Source organism: Stigmatopora argus, chromosome 2 (assembly GCF_051989625.1).
Source record: "Stigmatopora argus isolate UIUO_Sarg chromosome 2, RoL_Sarg_1.0, whole genome shotgun sequence".
Classification (NCBI taxonomy): domain Eukaryota; kingdom Metazoa; phylum Chordata; class Actinopteri; order Syngnathiformes; family Syngnathidae; genus Stigmatopora; species Stigmatopora argus.
Genome location: NC_135388.1, coordinates 17,246,850 through 17,266,027, shown reverse-complemented (window position 1 = coordinate 17,266,027; position 19,178 = coordinate 17,246,850). Strand labels below are relative to the sequence as shown.

At 38.7% G+C, this 19,178-nt stretch overlaps 3 protein-coding genes and 1 long non-coding RNA gene across 9 annotated transcripts in view; 2 read left to right on the top strand and 2 right to left on the bottom strand.

Moving 5' to 3' along the window:
• The window catches only part of csnk1g1 (casein kinase 1, gamma 1), a 31,715-nt gene extending 28,057 nt beyond the window's left edge, over window positions 1-3,658 (top strand). For all 4 annotated transcript variants that reach the window (XM_077624087.1, XM_077624095.1, XM_077624072.1 and 1 more), the window contains one exon: window positions 299-3,658. In XM_077624087.1, the coding sequence (XP_077480213.1) occupies window positions 299-353 (55 nt within the window). In that variant the 3' untranslated portion in view covers window positions 354-3,658. The remainder of the gene's footprint in view (window positions 1-298) is intronic.
• The window catches only part of rbpms2a (RNA binding protein, mRNA processing factor 2a), a 168,958-nt gene that overhangs the window by 124,905 nt on the left and 24,875 nt on the right, over window positions 1-19,178 (bottom strand). The window lies entirely within an intron of this gene.
• Window positions 3,802-7,094, top strand: LOC144091616 (peptidyl-prolyl cis-trans isomerase FKBP3-like). The gene is made up of 5 exons (XM_077624103.1): window positions 3,802-4,465; window positions 4,656-4,746; window positions 5,467-5,816; window positions 5,881-6,291; window positions 6,386-7,094. Exons 1-3 carry the CDS (start codon window positions 4,367-4,369, stop codon window positions 5,514-5,516), a joined length of 240 nt encoding a protein of 79 aa, XP_077480229.1. The 5' UTR covers window positions 3,802-4,366; the 3' UTR covers window positions 5,517-5,816; window positions 5,881-6,291; window positions 6,386-7,094.
• Window positions 6,592-18,731, bottom strand: LOC144091625 (uncharacterized). The gene is made up of 5 exons (XR_013305780.1): window positions 18,379-18,731; window positions 8,850-8,921; window positions 8,672-8,765; window positions 7,274-7,329; window positions 6,592-6,648 (listed from the first exon to the last, which is right to left on the bottom strand). It is a non-coding gene; the product is annotated as an uncharacterized LOC144091625 (long non-coding RNA).

The window sequence follows — 19,178 nt, the reverse complement described above, 5'->3', positions numbered from 1 at the left end:
GCTCAAAATTCATGTATCAAATATTATACGTTTGGCCATATAGGGTCAATGACTGCAAAGAACAAAATAATAAGGTTTAAGTAGTATATTGCAAGAGTATATTTAATTAGATTTTCATAATTTTGTGGAATTGACAGCCCATTAATAAAATATTGAATGGGTGGGGGTTTAAAAAAAAAAGAATTGGGGGGGAAAACGTGATTTCTCGCGACTTAGCGAGGGTCTCCTGCATCTGCAACTAGTTTCACGTGCAATATTTGCCTTCAGATCAATTGAACACGCTTTTATCTGTCCACAGGTGCTGCTGCTTCTTCAAACGAAAACGGAAGAAGAACACACCGCGACACAAATGATCGTCTCCGAGCCGCTCGAAACACTCTGGCTCACTTGATTGTGCTGGCAGAAATCAGTGAGATTCCATTCAGAATCCAAGCGGAGGAAAAGGGCCGCTCTCCATTGCAGTGTTTTCTGAAAGGACCCGCAAAATGGGGAGGTTTTTTTGACACTGGGAACCAACATTTTCCCCTCCCAATTTGCGGGATAACATTTTGTTGGAACATTTTGCAAAGCATAACTTTGTTCGAGATGCATTTTTTTCTCCTCCTTTCGGTATCAATTCCCCTTCCGTTGGTGTATGATTGTTGGACGGGCCAAATGGTATTCTTCATTCCCCCGTCGCTAACTCTTTTTGGATCGGAAAAGCCCTTTTTGGGGTACTGCGGACGTGGGACTGAATGTAAACCGTGACCCATGAGGAGCCGTTCGCTTCAACTGCTTTTAATAGCTCCTGCACTTTCTGCCTCTGAAGAGGCGAGCAAGAGGAGACCACGCACGCAACGCACGCTTGCCCGCCCGCCCGCCGCACCTACGCCTCCTGCACTGTGTTCTCCGAGGTCAAAGCACCCATCTCGACACACTACATTCCCTCCAGACTTTTGTCCTGTTTTGTGAACACTAGGAGGCGGACCGGAAGGAGAAGTTATTTATGATATTTATCTGTCGTTTGCCACCATTTTTTTTCTTTTTTTCTTACAAATTTTCCAACATACACGCTTGAATGTATGGACGGAAAAGTTAACGACGGGAAATGGCGTCCCGTGCCACAGAAGGAAAGAGACCCATGTTATAGGTGGGACTTTTGCAAAAGTCATGCGGAAATAACGGACTGTCTACCAGTAGTGGCTTTGGATCTTCGCAACACTACTGTTCACTGCCTTAACCCCAAACAAGCAACCTCACTTGACTGGCGGAAAGAAGACTTCCTGATCTGACGCTGGTTGGTTTTGCAGAAATTTGAGGGGTTGGCTGATATATTTAAATTCACAACAAAAAGTGGTCCAGACTGACCGCGAAACAATCCCGACTGTTGTCAACTCGGAGGGGCTGCCTTGATCCCAATCTCCTCCTTGCCTATCCTCCAAACCTGTTTTTTTTTTATTTGTCTTGCTAATGTGAATGTTTTTAAAACGCAATGGTTCAATCGAAACAGCCATGGCTTTATGGGTGTAACAACTTTAAGGGGTAACAACAATGACAAAAAGTTTGAGACCATGACTGCACTACTTTTTGGGGCCCCAGCTTTCATGCTTTGTTCCTTAAAATGATGCATTTACCTCACGTGTCCACGTGCGCTGGGGATACACGTTCCGCTTTCAATTTTTTGGGTGCCTGCCATGCCCCGCCCCGCTTCGCCTCTGCGTCTAACAATAACAAAAGCATGGCCACACATTGATGGGATTTTTTTTTTCCTCACTGGAGGGGCTGGATGCGGGGTGAAGTGGACCTGCACCCCACCACGTCTCTTTGAATACAATGTTGTACATGTCGCTAATTATCTCACGGAGTCCATTATAGTGCTCGTCGTGTGTATTTACACTGTATAGCCTTTGCTTTGTCCTTGGCCCTCACCACTCACATGAGGCCTAAGTTGTGTTCTTGAAAGTACTTGAATATGAGCATCCACGGGACCTTTTCGGAGCGTGTGAAGTCACCTTTCTGATCTGAACGATGAGGAATGGTGGGAAAATAGGCTATTCGATTGACAGGGCGACGTCATTTGCGCCTCTCTGCTGCGAGCATGTCGTAGTGAGATGTTCATCTAGAAACCCTTTAGTCTGTGAAACTGTGACATCGGACTCCCAACAGTGCCAGAGTGGCAGCGTCCTGAGAAAAGAAAGCGTTCCATACGAAATAGCCTTTGGTCTTTCCCCTCAATTCCTCCAGTGCCATTCCTGAGACTACTGCAAGTCCACGCCTTTTGACCTATGCCAGGAAAGTTGAATGTTTTCGTTCCTTTTCTTTGCCCATCTCGTTCCATCTCGCGTCCATGGTCTTCACAGCTTTGCGCCGTAATGTTGGCAAGCTGCTACAAGACGGCTTCCAGTCAATTCAGATGAATTTTAATCATGACATTCCATTTGCTTTTCTGACAATTCCAGATCTTAGCATGTCTTGGATCGGACGTCTTCAGACAGTCAATGAAGTTGACGCTTAAAAAAAAACGGAAAACTTGATTGGCGATTATCGCCGTTAAATTCTTGCCGGCTGGGATGGCTGCCATTGAGTGGTCGTGTCTCACTGCCACCGATGGCGCTCGACGTCTGACACGATCGAGCGATCTCCGGGTCAAATCGGATTGGACATCTTTCGCCATCAATGGAAGCCAATAGCTTAATCGGTAAAAATCTAAATCGATACATTGACATGACATCCAGAGATGTACTGTCAAAAATTGACAGTTTTTCTGCCGTAGACTGCAAAAGATGTCCAATCCAATTTGACCAGTCAAATTGAATTTGACGTCTATCGCTGTCAATAGCAGCCAAAGAGTCAATCTTTGACTCTGGATATCATATCAATGTTATTTTGCCAATGACTTGATACCTAAAACTAAAAATGCATTGAGATGACTTCCAGTGGTGTCAAAGCTGGAGTGTTTGGCGGTCATTGACGGCGATAGACGTCTAATCCATTCGAACTGCGAGGGTGATTGGACGTCTATCGTCGTCATTGGCCCTGAAAGAGTTAAGCGCAGTTCAATTGGGTTTGAATGCTGTGATACTTTTTGGCTTCTCTTTTCCACTTCCACTTTTCCCAGTTGCTGTACTGGAGAATCAATCGTCTCGGACTTAACTGTCATTTTCTTTGAGAAGACGGTGACATTTACTGCAATGTTGTTACGCTTATTTCAGAATTGTAAATTGTACAGACTTCACAGGTGTAGTCTTGGTTCTCTCTGTTGGGATTCTATACAAAAGGCTGTATTTGAGTATATTTTCCCCCGCCTTTCTAACTGTGGAAAATCCAGTTGTACAGCTGCAAGAGTTTATTTGCCCTCCAGAGCTACGATTGAAAAAAATGCTTCAAACTGTAAATAAATATTGTTTAAATATGAATGTCACTTGAGAAATGTACTTTGAGTTGTCCAAGGGCTTCAAGAGTGAAGGTCCCAAGTTTCCTGTTTTGTTTTTTTAATTTCTGGTTTTTAATTTGCTGAAAAAGATCGAAATATTTGTTTTCTTTTTTTTATCTGAGTTTGCGTTTCTGTTTGGATTCATGTTTGTCCCTTGTGAAAAAATCACATTTTATTCCCGCCACGTCTAAAGGGAAGTCCAGTTTGCACCCCTTTTTATGTAAAATAAAAGATTTCTCCACTTTTTTTTTAACTTTGTTCTTATTTGCTAAACTTTTTCTCCTGCTTTACTTGAAAAACAATATATAACAGCTTTAAAGTATGCATTTCTATTACAGCATGTCTGATAATCACAAAAAAAACAAGGCCATTTGAAAATAGCTTTAAAATTGAGCAATTTAAAGCTATGTTATACACAGTCAGGGCCTGCAAGGTCTTCTCTGCTGGCCTAAAAAAATATATCTGAATCACAGACTGGTGTTTATTTTGTCCATGAATACTTATTAAATAATTCCAAATTGTCCGTCAGCTTCCTTTCATTGCTTTTCCCCTGGTTGCGTTGCTTCCAGATGTGTTTTCATATTTAAGCATTTAACCAATCACATTTCAACCATTTTTTGTTGCCAGGGTCAAAAATCTACCTGGCGGCCTTCTGCAGTTCTAAGCGTCGATAAAACTGTTGCTTTAACCAATCAGATTTCCAGTTGGCGACACCCACTTCTCGCAGACCTCATCGCTTTCACAAACTATGTTTGGCTAGTGATAAAGTGGACTAGCCAGAGTTACCAAACTATCTGAAGCGAGCTGCACAAGAAAATATATATATTGTTGTGTTGATTTAATAGCAGTTTTGTCAACCCATAATTGCTGAATATTCTAATACACTTTATTATGAAAACCATTTAGTTTTTGTGTCTACTTTTAAACGGCCGTCGCCATTTTTCCAAATGGCGGATGAGCCAGGAGCCAGTGCATCTCATCGCAGAGCAGCTCAGACGTGCCGATTTACCGAAGAAAGACCTGATAAAGTTCGTACAGGACAATGCGCAATCGGTAAGTTGTCATTTGGGGATTTCGAAGCCCCAGTTCTCATTTTAAGCGTGCTTTTTGACGGGAGAATGTCTCGTTGGCGTGATGTAGCCATACGTGGTTGGAGACCGAAAAATGTTTGCAAACAAATTGGCTACATTGCGTTACCTCTAGCTCTTTGTTTATTAAGAAATCATTCCATTGTGTGTTTCAGTTCCCCAACGAGCACGGAGACCTCAAGAATGTGCCCAAAACGGCCCAAAAGGAGCAGCTGACGACGCCATATCGAGCTGTTTGTCAGCAAAGTCAGTAATCTTTTTAAATGTACTACTTTCTATTTTCGCGGTCCGTCTAATCAGTAAATATCAGCGTTCAGTATTCAAGGCTTTGTTCAATTAGCTTTTTAAAATTATGATACATTTGACATTTTGAATGAAAACACACTAACTGGTTTGGTGTTGATTTTTAATAGCAAAACACGTGTGGTTAATTTACACCCACATGTGTCATCAGTGCAGGTGTAAGGAAAAAACGGTACACTTGTAGAATGAATATACGATTGAGCCTGGGCTTGTATCTTTTTATTTTTAGTTTTAACTGTGGCTTTGGCAAAGCCTAAGACAGACATTCATTCAACAATAGCCCAGTGGGCATTTTTGACTCAAGTTTAAACATTTGGTAAAATAACAATTTTACCTCAGTGTAAGAAGAGAAAAATAGAGGCAATGATGACTTTTTCTGATATTTATTTTTAAAGAATTAATGGATTTGAAATGATTGACAGAAAAACATACAGGATGAAATAACATGGGAAATTAATGTGGGTCATTTGTGCATCAAAATGGTTAAATAATCACGTTGTGGTGTTTTGTGGTGGTTTAAAGCTACAGAGGCGGTAGTAGAGGTGACAAAATCGACAGAGACCAAAGTCAAGGCAGAAGTTGTAGGAACCCAAGTGTTTTAGGTTATTTTATTTCATGTCATGTGTACTTAATCTACTCATTTTGTATCTTGCTTCTCTTCAGGATCCCCCCAAGTTTACCAAATCAATGCTGAAGAAAAGGTGGCATGGTGAACGGCAGTCTTTGACACTAACATCCCCTCACTGGTACTTGTCATTGTAGAGCAGGGGACTCGGACTCTGGTCCTCGAGGGCCCCTGTCCAGTGTTTTCCCAGATCTCCCACCACATCTGAATCAAATGATCAACTCATCAGCAAGCTGTCCAGGATCATTTGATTTTGATGTGTTGGAACACATGGAAAATAGACTGAAGTTAGATATCCCTCTTCTAAAGACTCTTATTTTTGAGTGCCTCTGCAGCTGTCAAAAAGAAAAAGCAAACCAAGCCAATGATCTCCAAAGTCATCAGAGGGGTATGTTTAATACTTTCATTTGTTCCCCTCCTGTGGCTTTAATGTTGCCTACCTTGTTTTGCAGTGGGTTGAAGGCCTGCTGACTTCAATTAAATTCAATTTATTGGTGAAAGAAAAGCACAAAGGCTAAGGGCCATGTACAGAAGATAAAAGAAGTGTGTAACAAACACGGTGTTGTCACTGGTTCACGGCCAACACGTCATCCAGAGCCCTCTTGGACTGAGCGACCGTCGGCTTCTCAACCACACTCTGCGGAAGCCGGTTCCAAGGTCCGGCGATGCGCACCAAAAAAGCAGCCTTCCGCCGATTTAACCGGAACCTGCGAGGATACACCTTCCATGGATGACCCCTCAGACCTCGATCAGGTGCGGGCGTGAAGAAGAGATCGCGGGGCATGTTGTAGTTACCGTGGAGGATGTTGTCCTTAGCAAAGGAGAGATGACACTTGCGTGGCATTATGGAAAAGGCCTTCCTGGTAAGTATCTTGTTGAAAGAAAATACTTCACTTATATGTTTTTTTTTACATTTGACTTGGTGTATGGGTTAACTTGACTTTTTTTTTCTTCCAGAATTCCAGGGAAGAGGAATTTTCATCCATTTACCAGAGGACAATTGCATTGCTCCATTCTTAAATGCTGGAGGGCCTATGAGAACCAATCTCAAAAGCCTCTTTTGTGTGAAACAAATGTTCTTGAATTGTATGCATATCTTATTCATTTATCTAGCAAAAGAATGGAAGAAACATGACAAGTTGAAAGTTTTTATTAACAGGAGAAAAATTGAGTTGGTTTCACATTTAAGTATTTATTGGTGTGGCCAGTCTGTTCTCCACCTGCAGACATAAAAAAGACATAATAATCTGACGTTAGCTTTCTTAACATCATTGACTCTACAAAAAGCCTAATTGTCATCATACCCAGAAACTGCGTATGACGAAATTGGTAGTGCTTCTTAAGGTGCATTTTCCCGGCAAAAGACCCAAATAAGTGATCATTTCTGACTCGTAATTTGGCATTCTGCCGTGATGGATACATCGCATCACCCCCTTAGCAGATCACTTACCTTCAGTCAGCCAGTAGGAGGCAGATCACCACCCAAAATCTATTCATATTACCTCACCCCGAAATTATTACGCAAAAAGGATTGTGTGTCGTGTTACCGCAAGTTTAGAATCCTGATGGATGTGGGGAAAAAACTGTCCTTAAGCCTACTTGTCTGTACTTTGTGGGACCTTAGCGTCTGCCAGAGGGCAGCAGCTGGAACAGATTGTGACCAGGGTGGTGTGGGTCCCTGACTCTGCTGAGGTATTGAGGGCTGGCAATGTCTTCCAGTGAGGGCAGAGAGCAGACGACGAGCTTCTGGGGAAAAAAATGTTTTTTAAATTTAAAAAAAGCTCCAATATTTACATTAAATGAAGTTTCTAATCAAATAATGTTTGAATAAAATAATATCCTTACCTTGAAAGTCTATTGCCTCATTTTGCCAGCATGACCCATGGAGCTGTGGACTTTACCTATATGAAGGGGGAACATAAATTGCAATTTATATTCAGTGAAACCTCCTGGTGATATAAGATTTTACATTATTGGATTACACAAGATTATAATAATTGTGTTCGAAGCCTTTATTTAATTTGGATGAATACTTGGATATTCTACATTAACCTCAAGAAGCCTGCCAGCATTCCTCAAAGTGCTGAGAGGCATCTTCAAGTGGGCAATCTGTGAGGAAGGACCCCTGAACATAGGCCTGTTGCGGGCAAAAGTTAGCAGATCGGCTTGGGTGGGTTTTTGGTACACGGTCAATTGGTCGCCCGGAAGGTACTATGAAGACCCGAATAATCGTATGCCTACGATTATTTTTTCAACTCAAATTATCGCATGCCTACGATTCTTATTCGGGTGCCTACGATTATTAATTTTTGCCTCAATTAAGTCCGTGCAGCAGCAACATTGTTCTATGTCATTAACTTTCTACGTGTAAAGCACACGTGCTGTTTTTACTAACGTATAGGCAGCTACCGCTGTCAGTCTCCAAAGTTACCGTGCTAACGGGCTTCTGCATCCGGTTAGGTCTTTTCAAAATGTGACTGCAGGGTCAGAATAGTGAAGAACAATTGGTAAATTTGAAGTACACTAAGTACGTAATCGATCATCATGACTTTAATTTGTAGCTAATTGTGGAATTTAAACATTATTTTGTTTCATGCTAACTGCAAACTGTTGATTAAAATAATAATGATTGTCCTTGTTATGATTTTATAATAAATATTCCATCATAGCTTTAATTCTATGCATCGAATCTGTTTAGACACTAATTATCTCGTGCCTACTAATATTCATTATTTTTGGAATTTTCCACTGCCTACTATTATTCCGGTGCCTACTATTATTAATTCATTTGGAATTTTCCACTCCCTACTATTATTCCAGTGCCTACTATTATTCGGGTCTTCATAGTAAGTGATAATTACCATTTAAATTGTTGCTCAAATTCCCCAAATACAAACTGTGAATTACTATTTAGTCGTACTTAATGCCCTAGTAATTATTAGGCTAAAGAAAAGCTCAAAATTTCCCAGACTTTTATTGTTTTTTTGTTGGAGAACTTGTTAAGACCCTGACTGACGTCCCTTCCTAAGGGGACAACTTATGTACATACAAACTCTTATACACTCACACGTCGGCTCAGTGATACTGCTCATGGCCATTGTTGGCTTTTATTGATGCGTAGACCGTGTTGTTTTACCTTGTTTTGTCGCCGGTCTTTTGGTCGCCTGTTGTCGCGGTCGGGGAGACCAAAAGACCGGCGACCAATCGACCGCACACAGGGTTTTTTGTGGGAACTAGTTTTACCTTGATCTGGCCCAGTCTCCTGTAACCTCAACGGTGTGAGTTAGAACATTTTCAACATGCAGAAAATGCCACTTGTGATGCTAAACAGGGAAAACTTGGAACAAAAAAGCAGAAGTTATATTTAGAGACTGAAGATTCAATAGACAGGGTTAGGTATCTTTGGGGGAAATAGTTTTACCTTGTTCTGGCCCAGTTTCCTCTCCTATAACCTCAAGTGTGTGAGTGTTCCGGGAAGAGCTGCATCTTGATCCTAAAGAGCGAAAACAAAAAAAGCAAAAGTTAGCATATACAGTGGTACCTCGAGATACAAGCTTTAAGCGCTCCAGGACTGGTATGTCGATTTACTCGCATCTCAAATGAACATTTCCCATAGAAAGAACTAAAAACATTATTACGTTTCCACCCTCTGAATAAGCACCAAAAAACAGGATATTGGATTGGAAAAACATTTTTATTTGTTCTAATTCACCATCTATTAACAGAGTAACAAATAACTAGTGTTTATGATGTTTAATACCTTGAGATACGAGCTTAATTCGTTCCGGGACTGAGCTCGTATGTCAATATTCTCGTAACTCGAACGAACGTTTCCCATTGAAATGAATGGAAAACAAATTAATTTGTTCCAACCCTCTGAAAAAACACCAAAAACAGGATATTGGATTGGAAAAAATGTTTTATTTCTTCTAATTCGCCATCTATTAACAAAGTAACGCATAACTAGTGGTTTAATAGTACTAAAATTATACGGATTTCGCGGAGGGGAAAATGACGGACAGAAAGAGGGGGGCGGAGAGGGGCGGCGCTTTTTTGCACGGCAATACGCTCGTTTCATAACCTAAACAAATTTAAATTAACTTGGATTACGATGCAGACACTCAAAAATAAATTGAATCTAACCTTACACTTAATTCTAATTTTGTATTAAAGTTTGATACCTTTCTTCTCCCGGGTTGGCTGTATTTGCCCCGCCTCCACCCTGACTTTCACTATCAATGGGCTGTTTGCTTTTGTATTCCCTTCAAAATATTCCGAAAATGAGGCACACAAATGTCCTCACAATAGGATAACGCACGACCACTTGGCAACAAGAAGTAATATATACTCCTCGTACTAGCGATCGCTACGCCATTCGTGCTGAGTGACGGGGAAAAAAAAACACTGAAAAAAATGCAACGCTCCGCCCAGTGCTCGTAGATATCTGTTATTCGCGAAAGAGATGTGGCAAAAAAGACAGTGCGCTAAAATCATAAACCGCCTCTCATGTCTTGGCCACCTGGCTTTCTCGTATCTCGATATTTGTCTCGTATCTAGATATAATTATTTGCTCGAAATTTTACTCGTATGTTGGGGTACCACTGTAGTACTAAAATTAGACAGATTTCACGGAGGGGAGAGAGAGAGAGACTTTTTGCACGGCAACGCCTCGTAACATAACATAATCAAATTTAAAACACTAAAAAAAAATGCAACGCTCCACCCAGTGCTCATAGAGACATTACACAAGGGAGTTGCGACGGGAAAGACAGTGCCGATGATGTTCTTATGAGAAGCCTCTCGCATCCGCTGGATGCTCGTATATCAAAATTTGTCTCGTATCTCAAGATAAATATTTGCTCGAAATTTTGCTCGGATCTCAAATTGCTTGTATGTTGAGGTATTGCATTGATTTAACCAAGCTATTTGGGAGTTGCCAAACAATTATTACAGGCAAGAGAAATCTTACAAGAAAATTAATAAACGATCAAGATAAGTTAGTGAGTGCTCCGTGCTATTTTCCCCAGACAAGGCAATTAAACATAGAGTGGCATTAACAGCTAGGAGAAAGTTGGCTTAACATTTTTTTTATAAATGATTTTTTGTGAAAACAGAACAATTAGAATTACAAATTTGAAACGGGTGTTCAGCACACGCAGTGAAAACTATCATTAAATACAACACGCCAGGAACTAAGTCAGGGGTGTCAAACTCAGGTTGGTTCGCGGGCCGCATTAACGTCAACTCCATTTCATGTGGGCCGGACCGTTTTAGATCTAATATTTAGATATATATTTTTTTAAATTGGATTAAAAGAACTGGATCAAAAGCCCTAAATAGTCAATTTTTATAGATCTAAAGCAATGTTTGAGGTTTTTTTCTTAGTAATGGAAAATTTGTTTTAATCATGTTTTTCATTTCAAATGGAAACAAAATACAGACGCTCCCCTACTTACGAACGCAATTGGTTCCGAGCGATTGTTCATAAGTTGAATTTGTTTGTAAGTTGATTCAGTGCTATATTTTGTATTATAATTTATGTTTAAGGCCGATATAAGTATATTGAAGGTTTATATAAGTGCATTTGTATGTTTAAGGCTTGTATAAGTAACACGCATTGGTTTGTACTGAAAAAAAAAAAATTAATAAAATGGAGAGAATATGTACAGTACTGTAGAGAGAGAGAGATTTATGTATTAGAAACTGGCCAAAAGAAGCGACCTAATGACGATTGCACAGTTTTCTTCTTTTTTTCATCATAAACGATGCGGTAGCACTGTATGGCATCATTCAATTGATTTGCAAACTTTGTGCAACGTTCAATATTTGGGTCCTGCTGCTCGATCTTTCTGTTTATAAATGGTACTGACGGTCGAACGATTCAATGCCCGTGAAACGCTCACCACTCTCACGCGCATCAAGCTTCGTTATTATTGCCACTCGTTTCAAATGAAATGGCTTGCCTCTTCCTTGCAACTCCCTCAATAGAAGCCTTTAGCTTTTTACCAAGCATATTCAATATTGGATGCATGATATATTTAATGATACAAATGAAAAAGGTTCTTTGCACACTGGAGATACATTCACGCACTTCCGCACTGCAACGAAGAAGAAGGTAGATGCTGGGTGAGCTGAGCTCTCACAGCGCCAGGCGTCGGTATTAGCGGCGGAAAGAAGTACTACTCCGAAAAAGGCGCGAAATACAAAATTGGACTTGCGAACATTTTTGGACTTAAACGCAATTTGCAGACATGTTCGTATGTACCGTTGTTCGTAAGTTGAATGTTCGTAAGTAGTGGAGCGTCTGTATATAGTAAGGCTTTTTTCTTTAAAAAATCGACATAGTATAGTAAGGCTAAGAAAGTCGGAGAATAAATCTGACTTCTGATTCTTCTCCTAGTTATTGCTGTGGTCCAGTGGCAAAAATATTGGTTCAGAACTTGAGGTGGGAATCAGGAGTGAGTTCAATTCCACTCTTTGCAATTCACAAATTGTTTATTGGGGTAATGAAAAGGATAAATATAACTTCCAATCACTTCATTTCAGAAGTCACTGTGGTCCAGTTCCAAAGACAAACGGTCAGAACTTCAGGTGGACTCAAGTTCAAATCAGGAGTGAGTTCAATTCCACTCTTCGCAATTCTCAAATTGTTTATTGAAGTAATGAAAAGCATAGATATAACTTCCAATCACATCATTTCAGAAGTCACTGTGGTTCAGTGGCAAAGACAATGGGTCAGAACTTCAGGTGGACTCAAGTTCAAATCAGGAATGAGTTCAATTCCACTCTTTGCAATTCTCAAATTGTTTATTGAGGTAATGAAAAGGATAGATATAACTTCCAATCACATCATTTCAGAAGTCACTGTGGTCCAGTGGCAAAGACAATGGGTCAGAACTTCAGGTGGACTCAAGTTCAAATCAGGAATGAGTTCAATTCCACTCTTTGCAATTCTCAAATTGTTTATTGAGGTAATGAAAAGGCTAGATATAACTTCCAATCATGTCATTTCAGAAGTCACTGTGGTCCAGTGGCAAAGACAATGGGTCAGAACTTCAGGTGGACTCAAGTTCAAATCAGGAATGAGTTCAATTCCACTCTTTGCAATTCTCAAATTGTTTATTGAGGTAATGAAAATGATAGATATAACTTCCAATCACATCATTTCAGAAGTCACTGTGGTCCAGTGGCAAAGACAATGGGTCAGAACTTCAGGTGGACTCAAGTTCAAATCAGGAATGAGTTCAATTCCACTCTTTGCAATTCTCAAATTGTTTATTTAGGTAATGAAAAGGATAAATATAACTTCCAATCATGTATAGGCGGGCCGCCTTGTGGTGTAGTGGGTAAGTCACCTGCCTGCGACGTGGGTGTCGAGGGTTCACGTCCCGGTGTCGCCAGTCAACGACTGTATGGTGTCGGCAGTCGGCCGAAGGCCGACTGTCGAACACCACCAGGAACCCCCCCTCCCAACTGTCTTCCGGTCAGCCGAAGGCTGACCGGAAATATTGTTTTGCTGAAAAAAATGACTAAGTCTTTATTTAAATGAAAAAAAGGATTACCCATTTACTGAACTACTGGTGTAGTGATTAGTCAAACGAGAGCGGGATTCGAACCCCATCTCCCACATGGCAGTCAAATCCACTAACTTGAGGTCTGTCTGACCCATTGTCTTTGCCACTGGACCACAGTGACTTCTGAAATGAGATGATTGGAAGTTATATTTATCATTTTCATCACCTCAATAAACAATTTGAGATTTGCAAAGATTGGACTTGAACTCACTCCAGATTTGAACTTGTGTCCAACTTCAATTTCAACCCATTGTTCTTGCCACTGGACCACAGTGTCTTCTGAAATGATGTGATTGGAAGTTATATTTATCCTTTTCATTACCTCAATAAACAATTTGAGAATTGCAAAGAGTGGAATCAAACTCACTTCTGATTTGAACTTGAGTCCACCTGAAGTTCTGACCCATTGTCTTTGCCACTGCACCACTGTAAAGTTGGAAGTTGTATTTATCCTTTTCATTACCTCAATAAACAATTTGAGAATTGCAACGAGTGGACTTGAACTCACTCCTGATTCCCGCCTCATGTCCTGACCCAATGATTTTGCCAGTGGACCACAGCAACAACTAGAAGGTGAAGAATCAGAAGTCAGATTTATTCTCCGACTCTCTTAGCCTTACTTGCTGTCATATTTTAAAGAAAAAAAGCCTTACTATACTATGTCATTTTTTAAGAAAATAAGCCTTACTATACAATATTGTTTTTTAAGAAAAAAAGGCTTCCTCTACTATGTCGTTTTTCAAGAAAAAAAGCCATTTTATACTATGTCGTTTTTTAGGGGGGAAAGCCATACTATACTATGTCGTTTTTTAGGGAAAAAGCCTTCCTCGACTATGTCGTTTTTCAAGAAAAAAAGCCATGCTATACTATGTCGTTTTTAGGGGGGAAAAGCCATACTATACTATGTCGTTTTTTAAGAAAAAAATCCTTACTATACTATGTCGTCTTTAAAGAAAAAAGCCTATACTATGTTGTTTTTTAAGAAAAAAGCCTTACTATACTATGTCGTTTTTTTAAAGGAAAAAAGCCATACTATACTATGTCGTTTTTTAGGGGGAAAAGCCATACTATACTATGTCGTTTTTTAGGGAAAAAGCCTTCCTCTACTATGTCGTTTTTCAAAAAAAAAGCCATGCTATACTATGTCGTTTTTTTAGGGGAAAAAAGCCATACTATACTATGTCGTTTTTTTAGGAAAAAAAGCCTTACTATACTATGTCGTTTTTTAAGAAAAAAAGCCTTACTATACATGGTCTTTTTTAAACAAAAAAGCCTTACTATACATGGTCATTTTTTAAGAAAAAAGCCTTACTATACATGGTCTTTTTTGTAAATAAAAAGCCTTACTATACTATGTCGTTTTTAAAGACAAAAAAGCCTTACTATACTGTGTCGTTTTTAAAGAAAATAAGCCTTACTATACTATGTCGTCTTTAAAGAAAAAAGCCTATACTATGTTGTTTTTTAAGAAAAAAGCCTTACTATACTATGTCGTTTTTTACGAAAAAAAGCCTTACAATACTATGTCGTTTTTTTTAAGAAAAAAGCCTTACAATACTATGTCATTTTTTAAGAAAAAAAGCCTTACTATACTATGTCGTCTTTTAAGAAAAACGCTTTACTGTACATGGTCGTTTTTTATAAATAAAAAAGCCTTACTATACATGGTCATTTTTTAATAAAAACCCTTAATATACATGGTCATTTTTAAAGAAAAAAGCCTGACTATATATACATAGTATTTATTTTTTAAACAAATAAAAGCTTTACTTTACATAGACCACTTTAAGTCGTTTTTAAAGACAAAAAAGCCTTTATGTCGTTTTTAAAGACAAAAAAGCGTTACTATACTGTGTCGTTTTTAAAGAAAATAAGCCTTACTATACTATGTCGTCTTTAAAGAAAAAAGCCTATACTATGTTGTTTTTTAAGAAAAAAGCCTTACTATACTATGTCGTTTTTTACGAAAAAAAGCCTTACAATACTATGTCGTTTTTTTGAGAAAAGAAGCCTTACTATACAATATCGTTTTTAAAGAAAAAAAGGCTTCCTCTACTATGTCGTTTTTCAAGAAAAAAAGCCATATTATACTATGTCGTTTTTTAGGGGGGAAAGCCATACTATACTATGTCGTTTTTTAGGGAAAAAGCCTTCCTCGACTATGTCGTTTTTCAAGAAAAAAAAGCCATGCTATACTATGTCGTTTTTAGGGGGGAAAAGCCATACTATACTATGTCGTTTTTTAAGAAAAAAATCCTTACTATACTATGTCGTCTTTAAAGAAAAAAGCCTATACTATGTTGTTTTTTAAGAAAAAAGCCTTACTATACTATGTCGTTTTTTAAAGGAAAAAAGCCATACTATACTATGTCGTTTTTTAGGGGGAAAAGCCATACTATACTATGTCGTTTTTTAAGAAAAAAATCCTTACTATACTATGTCGTCTTTAAAGAAAAAAGCCTATACTATGTTGTTTTTTAAGAAAAAAGCCTTACTATACTATGTCGTTTTTTAAAGGAAAAAAGCCATACTATACTATGTCGTTTTTTAGGGGGAAAAGCCATACTATACTATGTCGTTTTTTAGGGAAAAAGCCTTCCTCTGCTATGTCGTTTTTCAAGAAAAAAAGCCATGCTATACTATGTCGTTTTTTTAGGGGGAAAAAGCCATACTATACTATGTCGTTTTTTTAGGAAAAAAAGCCTTACTATACTATGTCGTTTTTTAAAGAAAAAAAGCCTTACTATACATGGTCTTTTTTAAACAAAAAAGCCTTACTATACATGGTCATTTTTTAAGAAAAAAGCCTTACTATACATGGTCTTTTTTGTAAATAAAAAGCCTTAGTATACTATGTCGTTTTTAAAGACAAAAAAAGCCTTACTATACTGTGTCGTTTTTAAAGAAAAAAAGCCTTACTATACTATGTCGTTTTTTAAAGGAAAAAAGCCATACTATACTATGTCGGTTTTCAGGGAAAAAGCCTTCCTCTACTATGTCGTTTTTCAAAAAAAAAAGCCATGCTATACTATGTCGTTTTTTTAGGGGGAAAAAGCCATACTATACTATGTCGTTTTTTTAGGAAAAAAAGCCTTACTATACTATGTCGTTTTTTAAGAAAAAAAGCCTTACTATACATGGTCTTTTTTAAACAAAAAAGCCTTACTATACATGGTCATTTTTAAGAAAAAAGCCTTACTATACATGGTCTTTTTTGTAAATAAAAAGCCTTACTATACTATGTCGTTTTTAAAGACAAAAAAGCCTTACTATACTGTGTCGTTTTTAAAGAAAATAAGCCTTACTATACTATGTCGTCTTTAAAGAAAAAAGCCTATACTATGTTGTTTTTTAAGAAAAAAGCCTTACTATACTATGTCGTTTTTTACGAAAAAAAGCCTTACAATACTATGTCGTTTTTTTAAAGAAAAAAGCCTTACAATACCATGTCATTTTTTAAGAAAAAAAGCCTTACTATACTATGTCGTCTTTTAAGAAAAACGCTTTACTGTACATGGTCGTTTTTTTTAAATAAAAAAGCCTTACTATACATGGTCATTTTTTAATAAAAACCCTTAATATACATGGTCATTTTTAAAGAAAAAAGCCTGACTATATATACATAGTATTTATTTTTTAAACAAATAAAAGCTTTACTTTACATAGACCACTTTTTATAAAAGAAAAAGCATTACGATGTCCAGCCATTCAAGTCATTTTGCATGCCAGCTTTACGTTTGTACCAAATCTCGGGGTATTCTTTGCTCAGTTATGAAGCACGTCTAATAAGATGAGTAAATATTTGACATTATCGTCGACAAGGAAAAAGAGTGTCGCCAAACTTTCGACAAAACATATACAGACGCTCCCCTACTTACGAACGCAATTGGTTCCGAGCTGGTTCATAAGTTGAATTTGTTTGCAAGTTGATTCAGTGCTATATTTTGTATTATAATTTATGTTTAAGGCCGATATAAGTATATTGAAGGTTTATATAAGTGCATTTGTATGTTTAAGGCTTGTATAAGTAACACGCATTGGTTTGTACTGAAAAAAAAAACATTTAATAAAATGGAGAGAATATGTACAGTACTGTAGAGAGAGAGAGAGATTTATGTCTTAGAAACTAGCCAAAATAAGCGACCTAATGACGATTGCACAGTTTTCTTCTTTTTTTCATCATAAATGATGCGGTAGCACTGTATGGCATCATTTAATTGATTTGCAAACTTTGTGCAACGTTCAATATTTGGGTCCTGCTGCTCGATCTTTCTGTTTATAAATGGTACTGACGGTCGAACGATTCAATGCCCGTGAAACGCTTACCACTCTCACGCGCATCAAGCTTCGTTATTATTGCCACTCGTTTCAGAAGAAATGGCTTGCCTCTTCCTTGCAACTCCCTCAATAGAAGCCTTTAGTTTTTTACCAACCATATTCAATATTGGATGCATGAGATATTTAATGATACAAATGAAAGAGGTTCTTTGCACACTGGAGATACATTCACACACTTCCGCATTGCAACGAAGAAGAAGGTAGATGCTGGGTGAGCTGAGCTCTCACAGCGCCAGGCTTCGGTATTAGCGGCGGAAAGAAGTACTACTCCGAAAAAGGCGCGAAATACAAAATTGGACTTGCGAACATTTTTGGACTTAAACGCAATTTGCAGACATGTTCGTATGTACCCTTGTTCGTAAGTTGAATGTTCGTAAGTAGGGGAGCGTCTGTATACTTTTTAATTATGTTCAATATTAAAGTGGAAAACGGAAAATATATATTTATTTATTTTTAGATCTTACAAAATGTGCTTTGAACTAAAAACACAAAAGAAATAAAATTGGATTGAAAATATTGCAATGATTGATTTTAAGAAGAAAATCAGGAAATGTAATGTACATCTATAACCATTTGAATTTGATCCTAAAACAGAAAGTCGGCACTCATGATTTACTTTCTCGGGCCGCACAAAATGATGCGGCGGGCCAGATTTGGCCCCCGGGCCGCCACTTTGACACCATGAACTAAGTCGTGCCTTTGGATGTCATTTTTGAGTGAGCCTTTACCCAGCAAACTGTGCGTTGATGTCTCGGCTTTGTTTGATTAAATTAAAAAGACACACGACTCAATAATGGAGAAAACGGACAACATACTTTTAAAATCAAATGGAAAGCTAGGTATGCCAAGATAATTAGTCACATGCGGCACAGAGCAGGTGGGGAAAAGTAGCCCAAACTTAAATTGTGGACGGTGTGTTACACCTGGCATTAAACTATCAGATTTGTTGGCGTTTTGGGCTCAATTGATTCCTAAAAAATCTCCCGATAGCGTGATAAAAATGCTCATAGGGCAATAAATTGCTCTACGACGACTTACCTAGTTGGCGTGCTGGTCGTCCATCATCATTGAAAACGCTGCTCGCAAGGACGAGACACTGCGCATGTGCATAATTAGCACATCTGCGTCGATAATAGGCGTAATCACGCCCATATTGTCCCCCCATATTGAATGTAGATGGTGGCTTGCTTAACGCCCTTCACGAAGTGGCTTGTCCTCCCATGTTTTGAAGATGACGTAGAACAGTCGTGATTTTTGTGGTCTAGATGCTGATAAAACAGTACGTGTATACTACAATGAAACTCTAATGCACCTTTAAACTCAAATAGAGATGCTATAGTTCATTCATTGATTCATTCATTCATTTTCTGAACCGCTTTATCCACACTAGAGTCGCCGGGGTGCTGGAGCTTATCCCATCTGACTCGGGGCCAGAGGCAGAGGACACCCTGAATTGTTGGCCAGCCAATCACAGGGTACAAGGAGACAAACAACCATTCACGCTCACACTCATACCTAGGGGCAATTTCGAGTGTCCAATCACCCTACCATGCATTTTTGGAATGTGGGAGGAAACCAGAGCACCCAGAGGAAACCCACACAGGCCCGGGAAGTGACCTAGATTTGAACCCAGGACCCCAGAGCTGTGAGACTGACGCGCTAACCACTCGCTCTACCGGGCCGCCTTTGGTATCATCATATGTTGTTAAACCAGGCTATTGTAACAAAGCTGCTTCTTTCCTCCTTCATCTCCAACGAAACTCCATACTGCCACCAAGTGGATAACATGTGCTATGACAACAATAGTATACTATAGGACTTATCTATGAGCCTTTTCG

Bases quoted from the DNA above. Each gene is read 5' to 3' on its own strand.
- LOC144091616 (XM_077624103.1), top strand. From the start codon at position 4,367: ATGAGCCAGGAGCCAGTGCATCTCATCGCAGAGCAGCTCAGACGTGCC. The intron at 4,466-4,655 runs GTAAGTTGTCAT...TGTGTGTTTCAG, and splicing joins TACAGGACAATGCGCAATCG to TTCCCCAACGAGCACGGAGA. The intron at 4,747-5,466 runs GTCAGTAATCTT...GCTTCTCTTCAG, and splicing joins TCGAGCTGTTTGTCAGCAAA to GATCCCCCCAAGTTTACCAA.